This window comes from Macaca nemestrina, chromosome 1, assembly GCF_043159975.1.
Source record: "Macaca nemestrina isolate mMacNem1 chromosome 1, mMacNem.hap1, whole genome shotgun sequence".
NCBI classification, from domain to species: domain Eukaryota; kingdom Metazoa; phylum Chordata; class Mammalia; order Primates; family Cercopithecidae; genus Macaca; species Macaca nemestrina.
Window position 1 is genome coordinate 31710372 of NC_092125.1, and position 17756 is coordinate 31728127.

Sequence of the window (17756 nt, forward strand, 5' to 3'; positions counted from 1 at the left end):
CAAAAGCTGACTCACCTAGTTTAGGATAACAGGTCTGCCTGTTTGAAGATGAAAAATAATCCCATTTAAAATTTCCCTACTCAATTTCCTTTTCAGTCACATTTCAACTTTCAAACAGCTAATCACTCCCATCTACAGATTAAGGTGTATATGCCACTAAAACCTTTTGCCACCTTAAAAATTTCCTTAAAAGTTTAAACTAACCTGCATTTCTTCAAGCATGAATTCTGAGTCCTGAAATTAAGGGACAATACACAGTAAGACAACTTGCATACAATTAAGGGTAACCCAAAATCTCCAAACACTGTAGAATGACTATATTCTCCTTTTCAGGGCATAAACTAGAATGTTACAGCCAGATACATCAGATAGGAGCGAAAGACTTAATATTGCTCATCAGCGTTAGTCTGCTGAACTATGTTATCATCATTGTATCGGCTTTACAACACTTGAAAAACCAGACTTGAGGTGGGACCCGGTGGCTCACGCCTGTAATCCCAGCACTTTGGGAGGTCAATGCGCACAGATCACTTGAGGTCAAGAGTTGGAGACCAGCCTGAACAACATGGCGGTACAAAAATTAGCCAGGCGTGGTGGCACATGGCTGTAATCCCAGCTACTCAGGAGGATGAGGCAAGAGAATCCCTAGAACCCGGGAGGCAGAGGTTGCAGTGAGCTGATAGTGCCACTGCACTCCATTCCGGGCAAGAGCTAGACTCTGGCCTCAATTAAAAAAAAAACAACAACAACTTGGGACTGCTGTACCTTTGCTTCTTTAAAACTTGCTCCACACGGTGTAGTCAAGTCAACTCTCCATACCTGCAGAAATTTAATCTCCTTTACCAACAGGTAGAATAGGTGGATTTCTAAAAGATTTCCCAACTACTGTTTCAGTTTAAGATTAATCTCCATTTTCTTTCAGAGAGATTCCCATCTGCTTTAATTTTAAAATCATCACTAACAGTAGCTCACTCAATAAACATGTTAACATCAATAAAACATACCTTTAAAAGGTCTCCAAACATCGGCACCTGAAAAAGTTTCACACCATTTCCTACACTGAATATCATTTACTTTTCAAAGTAAACAATATTCAAATATTTACTTTCAAATATCTAATGCTTTTAAATAACTGCTTTAATACAGTACTTTCATACTGCCTACTTTTCAAAATTTTCTAACAAAACGACTCTGTGTAACAGTCATCAATTAGTAAGACCACATTTCAGAAACAAACAAGCTAGAGGAACTATCTTCATGTCCTTACCCAAGCAAGCCATCCACAAATAAAAATGTTACCGGGAGGTGGAATACAAATGAGGCCTTCTATTAAAATGCTAAACATCATTAAACTCTTTTCAAAGTTGTCTGTCACAGGGTTCTTCAGTGTTACCTTCTGTCTACACGCTCATTTCAGGTCAGACATTTGATCAACATCATTACACAAACCCCGTTCCAAACATGCTCAAGGAAAATACACACTGTTCCAAACATGTTCAAGGAAAACAGTCAGTATTCATCAGCCAAGCCTTACACCATTAGCTCAGCAGTAAGCATATCACTATCAGCATTTTCATTAATACTTACCAGAAAAATAAAGCTGGTCCAGACAAGTTGGACTCCACCTAAAAATTAAGAGTGGTCTTAGAATAGCCACAGATGAGTTTCCCCCCACCTGCCAAAACTAACAAATGCCTTTAATCAGTTAGAGCTAATTAAGACCTTCATGTTCAGTCAGTATTTGCTTATCATCATCTAGGCTGCATTTACAAACTTTCTTATTAATCATTAACAGGACAAGAACCCGCCATTTATTTAATGCATTTAGCAATGGTAGGAGGTAATTCTAAAAAGCCATTTGTGCCGTAGGCAGTTTGCCCAGTTACCTGTTTACTTGGATATAATTTTACTTACCATTTCAACTTCTTCTAATTTTCTGTCTAATGCCTGTAATTTTAATACAAAATTGTCAGTAAAGAATATTTTAATGGTAGATTGGTGGTACACTGCTTAACTAGTAACAGCAAACCGCAACCACCCCAGACACATCAGACACACAGTACATTTCTTCATGATTCAATCTGCTGAACTATGCAACCATCATAGTATCTGGTTTGACGTTTTCCTCAGTATTAAATTTAGTATCAATATGAGAGCAAAACTCTCATTTGAAAAGTGGGGAGAAAAACACTAATATATATAAAATCATTCATTTGGCTATTTTCTAATCCCTCAAAAAGTGAGAAGTACAATATAGAGGTTTCTCACCTGTATGCCAATGGCTTGAGTTAGGCTTGCTCTTTAGGACCTGGGAAGAAACTTCATGTGAACTTAGGTGTACTCTCTATGTTCCCCAAATCACCATTTTGGGTGCCTCAGTTAAGATAATGGTGGTTAAGCTCCTCATCATTCTAGCAGTCAAGAGTAGCAAATAAACTGTCATCATTGTGGCACATCCAGTGACTTTAAATCTTTTTGAAGGAATTTTCAACTTACTTCAGTAGCTATTGTCATCCCTCCTTTGGGACACAACTAGAAAACAAAAAGATGCAAGCAGAACAGTGAGAATGAACCTTACTGCAGTCACGCTAAATATCAATGCTGTTAATATTAAAGCCTCAGAATAGAATTTCAGAAATCCCTTCTGTCCACTACTCTTAAAGCATCACAGGCTAAAACCATCTCTTAGATTTCATTCTCCCACCATACTTTCCCCGATTCTTACCTGTCCATAAGGTGCTATCGAGAGCCACATTGCATCTACACCCAGCACCATACCTAAAGAGATCGGGTACAGATTTTCATTCATTGTTCCACGCTTCTTTATGTCGTTTTTAAATCAATGATGCAGGTAACATATCATTATCTAGCGACAGGTATAGAATACACTTAATGTTACAAAGGAGCACTGCACCCGCAGTTAAGAACCACTAACGGCCAGGCGCAGTGGCTCACGCCTAGTAATTCCAGCACTTTGGGAGACCACGGCTGGTGGATCACTCCAAGTCAGGAGTTCAAGACCAGTCTGGCCAACATGATGAGACCTACTAGAAATATAAAAGCCTAGCCTGGGGGCGCGCGCCTGTAGTCCCAGTTACTTGGGAGGCGGGGCAGAACTACTTGAACTAGGACGCCGAGGTTGCTATGAACCGAGATGGCGCCACTGCATTCCCGCCTGGGTGACAGAATGAGGCTCGGTCTCAAAAAAAAAAAAAAAAAAAGGAAAAAGAAACACTAATGGAAATATTGGTGGCAGCGCGGAATGCAGGCACTTAGAGAAGCACGTGGACGGCATCTCGGAATGCAGGCACTTAGAGAAGCACGTGGACTCCCACCGCCAGCCTTTCCTGAGGGCGGGCGGCTGATGGAGGCTCGGGTCACGGCCCTTAACAATAGCTTACTAGGGTGACTCGGCATGTGCCACCATCAGAGCGGTTGGCATTCATCATTACTCTCAGATGTCCCTACCAACACAGGCTTCATCACAGGCAGGGCACGAGAGCCGAGGCTTCTCCGCAGTTCTACCCGAACAACATAGTCGCAGCTTAGGTCACGGATGCACCAAACGTGCAATCCCCCACCATCCTCAACTTGTACGCCCTGCAAAGGCGCACGACTGGCTTAGAAGGCCCAGTCAGTTCAGGGTGACCTTAGCTGACAAAGGATGGAGGGCCCCAAAACCCGCAACATTCGCAAAGATAAAACATACCTCACAACAGTCGGCTCCCACCTCGAAAAGACAATATGGTGCCTGGGCTCCCGCATATAAGAGTTCTTGTGATGACGTCACGACGCACGCTCCCGGCGGCGTCCGCTTCGGCTCCTCCCCCTAACCCCCCTCAATCTTTCCCTCCTCCAGCACCACCTTCTTCCCGCCCCCTAAGCCCGCCCCTTTTCCCCGCCCTTCCTCGCCATTTTGGGCGGAGACATGACCGCCCACGTGACGCCGTGCTCCCGTCCTCCTCCCGACTGAGGAGGAAGAGCAGAGAGGGGAGGGGGCGCGAGGCAAGGAAAGCTCTGGGGGTGGGGGAAGGGGGGCGGTGTAAGGCTGAGTGATTTCCTTCCGGCACGTCGCCCGCTCCGTGGGAGGGGGTGGGGGGTTTCACTTCCGGGACGGTGTTCCGGCCCATTCCGGCCCATTTCCACCCCCGGAGGTAGGTGCTGCTCCTTGACTGGACTCGGGCCCCACACCCCAGTGCCACTTCCCTGCACCGGGGTCACCTCGCCCGCCCTCCGCCGCAGCGCGCTCCTGGGGCGCTCAGCTACTTTCCTTCATCCCGCCTCCAGGCACCGGGCGACCTTCCACCCCCTTGGCCCCCGGCCGGGCTGATTTGCCGGACCCGCCCCCTCGCGGGGCCCCTCCCTCAGGACCCCGGGATGGGTGGCCCCCTCCCCCACCGCAGACGGGACACACCCAGATACGCACACCCACCTCGCGGCGGCTCCCCGCCCGCCGCCGCCTGGAGCCGGTCCCCGGGCGCCGCCCCCTTCTTAGTTCTCACCTGAGCGCTGGCTCCCCCGCCCGACGTCTTGTCCCCCTCTTCTCCAAAGTTCCTCAGTGACATTTTACCCTTTAGTTAGTTCCCCTCTCCTCATGCTTCCTAACGCAGAAGAAAACTGCTCAAGTGCTGGAGTGGCCAACCCCATGCCGTTCCCAATTCTCCCTCTTACAGCTCTCACCCCTCCAGTGCCGACGGTAGCGAAAGACTTTACTCCAGGGGCTTCCTCACTGGGGAGTTGCCGGAAAGAGCAAACAAAAAAGGCGCTGGTGTAGGCTCCAAAATAAACACATCTGAATTCATGATGGCATCGACAGAGGCTCTTATTGGATTAAAAGTTTCAAAACAAACAATAACGCTTTGGAAAAAGGTCAGATTGGCTAAAGTTGATTGTTGAAAACAGTGTATACACTTCCCTGTTTAATAAGTGTGTTGTTAATGCGGGGCAGTACTGTGAACTTGGCAGAATAAGTTCCTGAAGTTTCAGGTGTGGTGTAACTATGTAATATATAGATAAGTGGATGCACATTGGGCTCAAGTAAATGTCTTCCTGTTCGGATTTATACAAACTACTTTCAGTAGTTGAAACTGTACTTTCAGCTCTCTTGTATACAGCTTCAGGTTTAGTGTTTCAACCATTCTTAAAAAATAATGGAAAAATGTTGGGCATACTTGGTAAATGCTGGATTTTTTCATCGGATCTGGAGAACTAAGTTTCAGGATGGAAGTATCACCACCACCTTGAAATTGCCAACTTCGATTTTGGCAGATACCCAGCTTTGCTAATTTTGACAACTGAACTTCACATTCTCTGCATCGTGGTTGAATCCTGGCACAACTGTGGGATTTTTTCTAACCTAGAGTTTGCCTCACAGCCCTATAACCAAAGTCTTTTTGTGGCGGGCTCTGACTCTTAAGCTTATAAATATTAGCCTACATTCATGTGTAATATTAGTCCCTCTATAAAATAGTAATTCTTGCAGCAGGTAGTAGAATACTAAGAGGGATATCAAGCCATCTCTGTAGAATTGCATTTATTCAGAAAGCTTTCCTCCTCCAGAGAAAAGTTGTAAAGTTGTTATGAGATTTTATGTTCAGTCTGCAAATACCTTATAGTTAACACTTAGTGCTTCCCACTACCTTCTGTTGAACTTTATTTTGATGTTATATACCTTATTAGTAAGGAAAGCATGGTCATAACATGAATTTTTAGGAGTCTGCAGATCACTTTTTAGTTTTAACTGTATAATCCTGTGAAACTTAAACTAAAAACCTGTTGGTAGTTCTGTTTCCACATCTAAACATAAGGAAGGTATTTCTTTTACCTGAAAATTTTGAAATTTTACCAGATAACTATGTTTAAATACTTTTGAAATTGAAAACGTCCCGGAAGTAATATTGTAATTATTAATGAGAATATGGTTTTTTTCAGCAGGGTTGAATGTACCCTCAGGCACGATCATGGAGAAAGGTGGGAACATACAATTGGAGATTCCTGACTTCAGCAACTCTGTCTTGAGCCATCTAAACCAGTTGCGCATGCAGGGCCGTCTCTGTGATATTGTGGTCAATGTGCAAGGACAAGCTTTTCGGGCTCACAAAGTGGTGCTGGCTGCCAGCTCCCCCTATTTCCGGGATCACATGTCCTTGAATGAGATGAGTACAGTCTCCATTTCAGTCATCAAGAACCCTACTGTTTTTGAACAGCTCCTTTCTTTCTGTTACACAGGGCGGATATGCCTGCAACTGGCAGATATCATCAGCTACCTAACAGCTGCCAGTTTTCTGCAGATGCAGCATATTATAGACAAATGTACACAGATCCTGGAGGGCATTCATTTCAAAATTAATGTATCTGAGGTTGAAGCAGAATTAAGTCAAACAAGGACAAAGCATCAAGAGAGACCTCCAGAGTCTCACAGGGTTACACCAAATCTCAACCGCTCCCTTAGCCCACGACATAATACCCCAAAGGGAAACCGGCGAGGTCAGGTTAGTGCTGTGCTGGATATCAGAGAGCTAAGTCCTCCTGAGGAGTCCACCAGCCCTCAGATCATTGAACCAAGTTCTGATGTAGAGAGCCGGGAGCCCATTCTTCGGATCAACCGAGCAGGACAGTGGTATGTGGAGACAGGAGTGGCAGACCGTGGGAGTCGGAGTGATGATGAAGTTAGAGTTCTTGGAGCAGTACACATCAAAACTGAAAATCTGGAGGAGTGGCTTGGGCCTGAGAATCAGCCTTCTGGAGAAGATGGGAGTAGTGCAGAGGAAGTAACAGCCATGGTAATTGATACCACAGGCCATGGTTCTGTAGGACAGGAAAATTACACTTTAGGATCTTCAGGAGCCAAGGTGGCTCGGCCAACAAGCAGTGAAGTTGACAGGTAGGTTTGGTTTGATTTTGTTTTCCCATGTAATGGCTATTGTGTAGACATCACTAAAATAGGTCCTGTGTAGTACAGAGAGCATTTTCCTTACCTGATTTCCTTGGTCAAAATAAGTTGATGTTGGGGAAACGGGAGGTGTGCCAAAAGACTTGCATTCTTGTTTTTTTAAAGCAGGAAGCTCCATTCCTGAAGTATTCACAGTGTTGTGAGAACTGTGGTAAAGTTAGACACTTCCATGAATCATAATAGCATCTGCAGCCACACTAGGATAGGATCAGTAATTGCCAGGGCTTCCTCGGGATTCCAGGCAGGGAGCCGATCATCAGCTGGGAGCCTGGCAGCATTGCCCTTCCTTGGTGTGTTATCACACAGGTAGGTGGCCTCCGGAAGCCTCACTTTCCTTTGTGGCACTGCTTCCTTTTCTTTGCCCCCAACTACCAAATTAGAGGAAGTATGGTACCAGCAGTAATTGTTCTTTTCAAATTAGTAAAATAGTAATTCTGAAGAAAAGCATTACTGATGTTTCTCATCTCTTTTTTTCCCTTGTTATGTGATGGTATCTTCCCTGTTGTCTTTCATGGATGACTGCTGCTACCACAGGCCTGACAATCTCCCTTTTTTCACCTCACTTTTCTCTTTTAATATGTTGTATTTATTAGAACATTTCTTTTTGGTAGAAATACCATGAGTTTCAGTCAACTAAGAGAAAGTCTCAATTGAAAGAAAGAAATATTACTAATTTAGATTGGTAATATTTGTTCTTTTTCTCTCTTAAAAATTAAATTGACTATGAGCAGAGAAAACTAAAGAACTGTTATTTTGGTTTGGTCTTGAGAAACAAATATATCACAGAGATTCAGTTAGTGTATACTGTATCCATTTCAGGTGGTCTTTTTATGTTATGTTATGTTATGTTATGTTATGTTATGTTATTTTTGAGACGAAGTCTCACTCTGTTGCCCAGGTTGGAGTGCAGTAGTGTGATCTCGGCTCACTGCAGCCTCCACCTCCAGGGTTCAGGTGATTCTCCTGCCACTGTGCCTGGCCTCAGGTGATCTTGATTTGAGTATTGTCTTCCTGTGTCCTTATTAAAATAATCTTGAGCATAGAACTTGTCCTCCTATGTTAGAACTGTATCAGAAGTTCTTGGGTGATGGGTGCACCAAAATCTCACAAATCACAGAAGAACTCACTTATGTAACGAGATACCACCTGTTCCCTGATAACTTACGGAAATAAAAAAAATTAAAAAAACAAAACTATCAGAAGTAATAGCAGAACCAGGTGTGGTGGCTCACACCTGTGATCCCAGCACTTTGGGAGGCTGAGGCGGGTGGATTACTTGAGGCCAGGAGTTCGAGACCATCCTGGCCAACATGGTGAAACTCCATCTCTACTAAAAATACAAAAATTAGCTGAGCGTGGTGGCCACGCGCCTGTAGTCTCAGCTATTTGGGCAGCTGAGGCAGGAGAATTGCTTGAACCCAGGAGGTGGAGGTTGCAGTTAGCTGAGATTGCGCCACTGTACTCCAGCCTGGGCAACAGAGCGAGACTCTGTCTCCAAAAAAAAAAAAGTAATATCAACTTTAAATGCAAAGATTTTTTAATCTCCATGATCTGTATCAGTAGTCTAAAGTACAGGTTATTATGGGACCTTGGAGAAGAAACAGCCAAAAACCTGGCAATTACATAGAAGAAACAAAATTATAGGCCCTGTTTTAATTTATTCCTTTATGGTCTCCCAGTATTTATTTAAGGAAGAAAGCTTATATTTAGCTTTAGCTTCACCAGCTCATATGGTCTGTTATGTCATTTTGTGTTCATTAAATTTACTAGGGCTAACCTATTATTTCAAATCAGATTATGTATTAACTCCATGAAAGTATTTCTCAGTTATTTGTTGCATGGTTTGTTCCCCCTTCTTTAGCCATAGAATAAAGAGGGGCGACATCACCATTTTTCAGGTTCTTTGATGCTGCTTTTCTATTAGTCCCCTTTATGTTCCTCTTCCAACAGATTTAGCCCCTCCGGCAGTGTTGTTCCCTTGACAGAGAGACACAGAGCCAGAAGTGAGTCTCCTGGGAGAATGGATGAGCCTAAGCAACCCAGCTCCCAGGTATGGAGTTGTGGATTTAGAATTGCTGTGGTGTTGAAGGAATTGCTACTGTGTATGAATAGAAAATAATGAAAAAGGAAAGATGTAGGAGAGGTAACAGTGGCCCTGTTAAAGAAATACTGTATTTTTTTTTCCCTGAGGGTAGCAGAAGTTTAATATTAAAATTATACAGAGACATCACCAGAAAGGAAAATTGCAGACTGGTATTTCTCCCAAGCGTAGATGCAAATATCTTGAAAAGAACATTAACAAATTAACAGTGATAGCTGGTTTAACATTTTAAAATTAATCGTTGTAATCTGTTTCATTAATAAGGAAAAAGTGATAAATTACATATGGCAATTTTGATAGATACAGAAAAGAGCAATTCAGAAAAGAGCAATTGGCTAAAACTCCTAGCAAACAAGAAATACAAGGGAACTGGCCAGGCACGGTGGCTCACGCCTGTAATCCCAGCACTTTGGGAGGCCAAGGCAGGCGGATCACCTGAGGTCTGGAGTTCGAGACCAGCCTGACCAACATGGAGAAACTCCATCTCTACTAAAAATAGAAAATTAGCCGAGCGTGGTGGCGCACGCCTGTAATCCCAGCTACTCCGGAGGCTGAGGCAGGAGAATAGCTTGAACCCAGGAGGCGGAGGTTGCTGTGACCCAAGATCGCGCCACTGCACTCCAGCCTAGGCAGCAAGAGCGAAACTCCGTGGCAAAAAAAAAAAAAAAGAAATACAAGGGAACTTTCCTAATCTGATTGAAAGTATCTGTCTAAAAAATCTAGAGAAAATATTTTAATAGTAAGTTATTGAAAGCTTCCCTTGTGTGATTGGGAATGAGACAGAATGTCTGCTACCACTACTTCTACCCAGCTTTTTATTTGTAGTCCTAATCAGTGCAATAAAGCAAGAAATACAAATTTATAGCATAAGGATAACAAAGAAAGAAATAGAACTTTTGTTATTAGTAGACAGCCTGACTTGTTATGTAAAAAATGCAAAGTGGAATACTGTATTTGATTATTTTTTTTTTCTTGCTTATGGGCGTGCAGGAAAATACACTTTTGGTGTCAGCAGAGTTTGGGAAGTATAAAAAAATAAGATTGTGGAACCCTTTCCTGATTATAATAACCACACTGTACAACTGATAATAATAAAAAATAACCCCAGAAAACTACATGCAGGTAATTTGCAGGTAATTTAGGACCTGGAATGGAAAGTCTGATTTTATACGTGTGTGTGTGTGTGCACGCGCATGTGTACTATGTATATGTAGTATACACACACTATGTGTACTATAGTATACACACACTACATATACTATGTGTAGTATACACACACACATTTGCCAAGTTACTAATTTATAGCATTTTATTTATGTGTGTGTATATATATTCTTTTTTTTTTTGAGACAGAGTCTCACTCTGTCACCCAGGCTGGAGTGCAGTGGTGCGATCTCGGCTCACTGCAACCTCTGCCTCCTGGGTTCAAACGATTCTCCTGCCTCAGCCTCCTGAGTAGCTGGGATTACAGGCGCCCGCCACCACACCTAGCTAATTTTTGTATTTTTAGTAGAGACAGGGTTTCACCATGTGGGCCAGGCTGGTTTTGAATGCCTGACCTTGCCATCTGCCCGCCTCGGCCTCCCAAAGTGCTGGGATTACAGATGTGAGCCATCGCGCCCAGCCTGCATTATATATTTGTAAACAAATTGCTTATTGCTTATGCTTTTTTTTTTTTTTTTTTCTATTTTGAGACAGGGTCTCACTCTGGTTGGCCAGGCTGCATTGCACTGGTACAATCTTAGCTCACTTGAGCCTCAACCTCCTAGGTTCAGGTGATTCTCCACCTCAGCCTTCTGAGTAGCTGGAACTACAGGTGTACACTACCATGCCCCGCTAATTTTTTTTTTTTGTATTTTTAGTGGAAATGGCATTTCACCAGTTTGTCCAGGCTGGTCTCAAACTCGTGGACTCAAGCAATCTGCCCGCCTCAGCCTCCCAGTTTGCTGGGATTATAGGCGTGAGCCACTGTGCCCACTTGCTTACACATTTTTATTTGTGTTTGCTATTTCATGTACTGTATCTTGTCATTTATTTTCTTCCTGAATATTTTGTTAGACTAGCACATTCTAGAAAGGATAAGAATGATGAATATTTTCTTTACAACTCTCCTTAGCAGCTAGTATGAGTAGTTGGTTGATATTTTTGTTTTTTTCTCACAGGTCTGATTGAATGATTTTTTTTGTTGTTGTTGTTTTTGTTTTTGTTTTTGTTTTTGAGATGGAGTCTGGCTCTGTCACCCAGGCTGGAGTGCAGTGGCGCGATCTCGGCTCACTGCAAGCTCCGCCTCCCGGGTTTACGCCATTCTCCTGCCTCAGCCTCCCAAGTAGCTGGGACTACAGGCGCCCGCCACCTCGCCCGGCTAGTTTTTTTTTTGTATTTTTTAGTAGAGACGGGGTTTCACCGTGTTAGCCAGGATGGTCTCGATCTCCTGACCTCGTGATCCGCCCGTCTCGGCCTCCCAAAGTGCTGGGATTACAGGCTTGAGCCACCGCGCCCGGCCTGAATGATTTTTTTTTAAAGCTCGTGAACTCACAAAGTAGAAGACAATAAATTGTGAACATTTTTGTCTTTAAAAAATAAACACTGTTGAATTAAGACTACATAGCTCATGTTTTTAGCCTCTGCATTACACTGATAGTATCTTGTCTAATTTTTAACTAAACCACTGATTTTTTTTTTTTTTTTTTTTTTTTAGACAGAGTCTCGCTGTGTCCCCCAGGCTGGAGTGCAGTGGCATAATCTTGGCTTACTGCAACCTCCACCTCCCTGGTTCAAGCAATTCTCTTGTGTCCGTTTCCCAAGCAGCTGGGACTACAGGCGCATGCCACCACACCCAGCTAATTTTTGTATTTTTAGTAGAGACGGGGTTTCACCATATTGGTCAGGTTGGTCTCGAACTCCTGACCTCAGGTAATCCAACTGCCTCGGCCTCCCAAAGTGCTGAGATTACAGTCATGAGCCATCACGCCCAGCCTAAACCACTGAATATTTATTGTGTGCATGGTGTAGTAATAGCAGTAAGACATTGTTACAAACTGTGTTTTTTAGTTTTGATAAGATGTTAGATAAAATATTAGGAGCTTGGAGGAAAAGTAATTTCACTCATATTATTAGGGCCCTTTTTCTCCTCGTCTCTCAAATATGGTATGATAACAATGCAGAGGAGGCTGTTATGCAGATACAGACATGTGTCACTAATTGACAGTATGTTCTGAGAAATGCTAGACCATTTTGTCATTGTGCAAACATAGAGTTTACTTACACAAATCTAGATGGTATAACCTACTACACACCTAGGTTATATGATATATCCTGTGCCTCTTAGGCTACAAACCTGTATAGCATGTTACTGTACTGAATTCTGTAGGCAGTTATAAAGTCATAGTAAAATATTTGTGTATCTAAACATAGAAACGATAGTGTAAAAATATTGCATTATAGTCTTATGGAAGCACAGTTACATATGTGGTCCATCATTGACCAGAATGATGTTATGTGGTACATAACTGTAAATTCAGTAATGAGACAGACATTACAACTCAATGGGGGCATAAGACAGACTAACAAATACACACAAAAAAATGTAAGACTATACAGTATAAACTTCAGTGACAGTGTTGTGGGACTAGGATTGCTTAAAACACAATGGAATCAGTGTCCACTTAAGGAAAGTGTTATCAAGATTTTCTTTCTTTTTTTTTTTTTGGAGACGGGATCTTGCTTTGTCCCCCAGGCTGGAGTGCAGTGGTACGATCATGGCTCACTGCAGCCTTGCCCTCCCTGGCTCAAACAGTCCTCTCACCTCAGCTCCTGAGTAGTGGGGACCACAGGCATGTGCCACCACACCCAGTTAATTTTTTTGTTTTTTATAGACACAGGGTTTCACTGTATTGCCCAGGCTGATCTCAAATTCCTGAGTTCCAATGGTGACTCACACCTGTAATCCCAGCACTTAGAAGACCAAGGTGCAGTCCTCACAGATGTGAGCCACCACGTCCAGCCTCAAGGATATTTTAAATGCAGTTTTTAAATAAGTTAGGAAGGGATAATTTATTCCATTTATAGATAGAATAGGGGTAAGAATTAGAATTCTGTAAGAATATTTACCTTCTTGAAGCAAAAGGTACAGACCGGCTATAATGAAATAGGAGATAAGTAAGATTAGGTGGAGATGATATTAAGGGTGATATATATGCCTTAATGGATATGAAAGTTTAATATGGTAAGTCTACTCACCCGTTTTTTTCCGCTACTACAGGGAACTAAAACAGGGCAAGGACTTACAGTAAGAATGAATATTGATAGACTTGAAGAACTTCCTGATTATGGGGTTGATTAAACTGGAACACACTAATAAAGTTACTCCTTTACTTAAAAACATTCTGTAACTTTTTCTGTGACATGAAGGTTAATATACTTGGTCTAATTTTCCAAGTGACTTACAGTCTTTTTAACCCAACTTTTCCCACTGCTCATCAGCATTCACTGTCTCAAACAACCAGACTCTCCCTGTGTCAGAACCACATTAAACTTATTTCCCTCTCTGCATCTAAATTCTGAATGCCTCATTGTTTTCAGGTGTCTGGGTTCGGCCAAGGCCCAACTCCTAGTTTTATCTGTCCTAACTGCTCCAGTCCTCTTTGATTTTTCCTTTTTATGATACTATTATAGCATGGTACAGTACAATTTTTCCTGATTCTCTAGATTCATATATATTGTTCCTTTTTTATTTGCATTAGTTTTGTGTTTCCTATTAAACTGAAATCTCCTTGAGAGCAGAGACCACATTTTCTTTCTTCTTTTTGTTTTTGTCTTTTGACAGTTTTAGTACCAATAAGTGTTTATTCATTGTATTTTCCCAGGGAAAGGAGAAGGGAAGGGGAAAGAGTCAGCATGTGTTACAGAATGATTAGAAAATGGGCAAGGAAGTACCCAGTACAGCAAAATCAACCATCAAATAAACACACCCCAGTGATGGGGTCACCAATGCCCAAAGAGGCTCTGTCTCCTGCAGTGCAGGAATGAGGGGAAGGGACCAGGAAAAGAACAGACAGGTACAGACTTTCCTACCTTCCCTCCCTCTCATAAATTCAAGATTTCACATAAAGCTTTAGTTTCTAGTGGTAAACATGAAGTTACATTTGTTCATCTCCTATTAAGCAATCTTGTGGCCACTTTGACATAAATTTCTTGCGCCTGTATAAAAGTTCTTGAGTTACTTGGATATAAATTCACCATTTAGGCCAGGTGCAGTGGCTCACAACTGTAATCCCAACACTTTGGGAGGCTGAGACGGGCTGATTGCTTGACATCAGGAGTTCAAGACCAGCCTGGCCAACATGGTGAAACCCCTTCTCTAGTAAAAGTACAAAAACATTAGCCAGGCATGGTGGCAGGTGCCTGTAATCCCGGATACTTGGGAGCTGAGACAGGAGAATCGCTTGAACCTGGGAGGCGGAGGTTTCTGTGAGCCAAGATCATGCCATTGCCCTCCAGCCTGGGCAGGAAGAGCAAAACTTCATCTCAAAAAAAAAATTCAGCACTTTTTCTCTTTCTTGGCTTCCTGACCCCACTTTCTACATGAAAAGCCCCCCATTGCTTCTCTGTACTTTAGGATTAAAGATTAAGTAGGTTTAATGCATCCAAAATCCACAGTGTCTTAAAGGTTTAGCATGAATCACATCAAGAAAAGTGGTCTTGACTCAGGAGATTGCAAACAAGGGATGGAAAGTTCCTAGCTTCTTCAGGATTTTTGCATAAATCATTTCAGAGTTGTGGAGATGCCCTAAAAATTAAATATGTATATGCATGGGTGTGTAGGTTTTCTTTTGGGGGTCAATGGAATAGAGGGAGAAGGGTAGGGGACAAGTTTTTAGGACAGAAGATCTGGCCCAATAGGTAATAGGGAAAGGAGAACACAAGAGAAAGGATGGTTCAAGATCCCCACTTTTAAGAAGAGAGCTCCCCAATCTAATGTTTCAGATTTTTTACCAGGTACAGAAGCTTCTGTCAAAGATGCTTTGCCAGTTTTTCTCTCAATACAAGAAGAAGTTTGTAGACCCCAAAAGAACATGGAGAAATAATTTCCAACTATCGGCTGGGTGAGGTGGCTCACACTTGTAATCCCAGCACTTTGGGAGGCCCAGGTCAGTGGATCACCTGAGGTCAGGAGTTCGAGACCAACCTGGCAAACATGGTGAAACCCCATCTCTACTAAAAGTAAAACATTAGCCGGGCATGGTGGTGGGCACCTGTAATCTCAGCTACTCGGGAGGCTGCAGCAGGAGAATCACTTGAACCTGGGAGGCAGAGGTTGCAGTGAGCTGAGATCATGCCACTGTACTCCAGCCTGGGCGACAAAGCGAGACTGTCTCAAAAAAGAACATGAAGAAAGACCAGCACATTATATTTACACAAACTAGGCCACTTAGCAATGACCAACTCAGTGAAGTCCTCCAAAGCCCAGACAAATACAATGACTAACGGGGTGTAGGGGAAAGCATTTAGGGGAAACAAGAACACGGGATCAGACACACACAACCCAAGTGCGTTTTATTGCATTTGAGAGACCATGTTTTCTTACCTTCTTTGTATCTCTGACATTATCTTCTTAGGTGCCTAATTAATAGGAGTTTTATCTCTAAGTAATTCTTTTTTTTTTTTTTTTGAGACAGAGTCTCGCTGTGTCGCCCAGGCTGGAGTGCAGTGGCCGGATCTCAGCTCACTGCAAGCTCTGCCTCCCGGGTTTACACCATTCTCCTGCCTCAGCCTCCCCAGTAGCTGGGACTACAGGCGCCCGCCACCTCGCCCGGCTAGTTTTTTGTATTTTTTAGTGGAGACGGGGTTTCACCATGTTAGCCAGGATGGTCTCGATCTCCTGACCTCGTGATCCGCCCGTCTCGGCCTCCCAAAGTGCTGGGATTACAGGCTTGAGCCACCATGCCCGGCTATCTCTAAGTAATCCTAAGTAACTAAGTTTACTTAGTAGTTGCCCAATAAATAGGCACCTACTAAATAGGGAGTTATTTAGTTACTTGTAAAATCCTTAATTTTGGAGATCCTTCAAAAATACTAATACACCAAATCAGATGACTTTTTAAGGCCCTTCAGTTAACTTTGGGTATGTGGTTAGTAACTGAAAATTAGAATGGTAGAAGGCTTTGAAGTCCATGTAAGCAATCTAGACTGATGTTTGTTTTAGAAAATTTGGAAACCTTCCGTGTATATGGAGGTTTCATATAAATTATATGGAATAATTCATTAAGAAATAGCTATTGAGCCAGGCACTGATCAAATTCCTAGATATTTGGCAGTGCAGAATGTCCCTGTGCTTACAGCAGAGTTTACAATCGAATAGGTAATTGCCAAGTGAGAGGAATGAAATAATCCACCTCTTGGCAACAGAGAGAACCAGGAGGAAGCGACTTTTGCCTTTGCTTCTTTTTAAAGTTTAAAACAATGAAACTATAAAAAGTATATTGCTGCCATTAACAAGGACCCAATTACATTTTGTGGTGTTCATTCTTCTATTGGAACTTCACTGTAATAATTTTTTGGATGAGGCTGGTCATAATATGTGATGTTTGTGCTTACAGTTTATCACTGATTACTAAAATGCATTTACTTTCTGCATGTGGACAATACTGATACAACATTACCTTCCTTAGAGTTGGGGAGATATTTTTTCTTTTTTTTCTTTTTTTTTTTTTTAATTATACTTTAAGTTCTAGGGTACATATGTACAACGTACAGGTTTGTTGCATATGTATACATGTGCCATGTTGGTGTGCTGCACCCGTTAACTCGTCATTTACATTAGGTATATCTCCTAATGCTATCCCTCCCCCATCCTCCCACCCCACGACAGGCCCCGGTGTGTGATGTTCCCCACCCTGTGTCCAAGTGTTCTCATTGTTCAATTCCCACCTATGAGTGAGAACACGCGGTGTTTGGTTTTCTGTCTTTGTGATAGTTTGGTCAGAATGATGGTTTTCAGCTTCATCCATGTCTCTACAACAGACGTGAACTCATCATTTTTTATGGCTGCATAGTATTCCATGGTGTATATGTGCCACATTTTCTTAATCCAGTCTATCATTGATGGACATTTGGGTTGGTTCCAAGTCTTTGCTATTATGAATAGTGCTGCAGTAAACATACGTGTGCATGTGTTTTTATAGCAGCATGATTTATAATCCTTTGGATATATACCCAATAATGGAATGGCTGGGTCAAATGGTATTTCTAGTTATAGATCCTTGAGGAATTGCCACACCGTTTTCCACAATGGTTGAACTAGTTTGCAGTCCCACCAACAGTGTCAAAGTGTTCCTATTTCTCCACATCCTCTCCAGCACCTGTTGTTCCTGACTTTTTAATAATTGCCATTCTAACTAGTGTGAGATGGTATCTCATTGTGGTTTTGATTTGCATTTCTCTGATGACCAGTGATGATGAGCATTTTTTTCATGTGTCTTTTGGCTGCATAAATGTCTTCTTTTGAGAAGTGTCTGTTCATATCCTTCATCCACTTTTTGATGGGGTTGTTTGATTTTTTCTTGTAAATTTGTTTCTTTGTATGTTCTGGATATTAGCCCTTTGTCAGATGGGTAAATTGTAAAAATTTTTCCCATTCTATAGGTTGCCTGTTTACTCTGATGGTAGTTTCTTTTGCTGTGCAGAAGCTCTTTAGTTTAATTA

General features: G+C 42.4%; 2 protein-coding genes and 8 non-coding genes across 13 annotated transcripts in view; 1 reads left to right on the forward strand and 9 right to left on the reverse strand.

Moving 5' to 3' along the window:
- LOC105484446 (centromere protein L) overlaps positions 1 to 3703 on the reverse strand; it is an 80418-nt gene extending 76715 nt beyond the window's left edge. Inside the window, exons 1-9 of the transcript XR_988953.3 lie at positions 2726 to 3703; positions 2497 to 2532; positions 2269 to 2308; positions 1915 to 1947; positions 1588 to 1625; positions 1005 to 1031; positions 766 to 819; positions 205 to 234; positions 16 to 38 (exon numbers count right to left, since the gene is read on the reverse strand). The gene's annotated coding sequence lies outside the window, so the exon portion shown is untranslated. The remainder of the gene's footprint in view (positions 1 to 15; positions 39 to 204; positions 235 to 765; positions 820 to 1004; positions 1032 to 1587; positions 1626 to 1914; positions 1948 to 2268; positions 2309 to 2496; positions 2533 to 2725) is intronic.
- On the reverse strand, positions 357 to 438 carry LOC112427283 (small nucleolar RNA snR60/Z15/Z230/Z193/J17). Its single transcript, XR_003018789.1, has one exon. It is a non-coding gene; the product is annotated as a small nucleolar RNA snR60/Z15/Z230/Z193/J17 (small nucleolar RNA).
- LOC112427276 (small nucleolar RNA SNORD79) lies at positions 884 to 966 on the reverse strand. Its single transcript, XR_003018782.1, has one exon. It is a non-coding gene; the product is annotated as a small nucleolar RNA SNORD79 (small nucleolar RNA).
- On the reverse strand, positions 1380 to 1445 carry LOC112427286 (small nucleolar RNA SNORD78). The gene has a single exon (XR_003018792.1). It is a non-coding gene; the product is annotated as a small nucleolar RNA SNORD78 (small nucleolar RNA).
- LOC112427282 (small nucleolar RNA SNORD44) lies at positions 1700 to 1760 on the reverse strand. Its single transcript, XR_003018788.1, has one exon. It is a non-coding gene; the product is annotated as a small nucleolar RNA SNORD44 (small nucleolar RNA).
- LOC112427285 (small nucleolar RNA SNORD77) lies at positions 2042 to 2109 on the reverse strand. The gene has a single exon (XR_003018791.1). It is a non-coding gene; the product is annotated as a small nucleolar RNA SNORD77 (small nucleolar RNA).
- On the reverse strand, positions 2372 to 2453 carry LOC112427273 (small nucleolar RNA SNORD24). The gene has a single exon (XR_003018779.1). It is a non-coding gene; the product is annotated as a small nucleolar RNA SNORD24 (small nucleolar RNA).
- Positions 2615 to 2674, reverse strand: LOC112427238 (small nucleolar RNA SNORD75). Its single transcript, XR_003018749.1, has one exon. It is a non-coding gene; the product is annotated as a small nucleolar RNA SNORD75 (small nucleolar RNA).
- LOC112427281 (small nucleolar RNA SNORD74) lies at positions 3418 to 3497 on the reverse strand. The gene has a single exon (XR_003018787.1). It is a non-coding gene; the product is annotated as a small nucleolar RNA SNORD74 (small nucleolar RNA).
- A 328-nt stretch (positions 3704 to 4031) lies between the features above and the next one.
- The window catches only part of LOC105484445 (zinc finger and BTB domain containing 37), a 29927-nt gene continuing 16202 nt past the window's right edge, over positions 4032 to 17756 (forward strand). The window contains exons 1-3 of one of the 4 annotated variants that reach the window (XM_011746038.3): positions 4032 to 4154; positions 5932 to 6883; positions 8903 to 9002. In XM_011746038.3, the coding sequence (XP_011744340.2) occupies positions 5961 to 6883; positions 8903 to 9002 (1023 nt within the window). In that variant the 5' untranslated portion in view covers positions 4032 to 4154; positions 5932 to 5960. Of the gene's footprint in view, positions 4155 to 4730; positions 4870 to 5931; positions 6884 to 8902; positions 9003 to 17756 lie in introns of those variants that run through there. The other 3 variants (XM_011746037.3, XM_071075908.1, XM_071075913.1) reach the window with 3 other exon arrangements.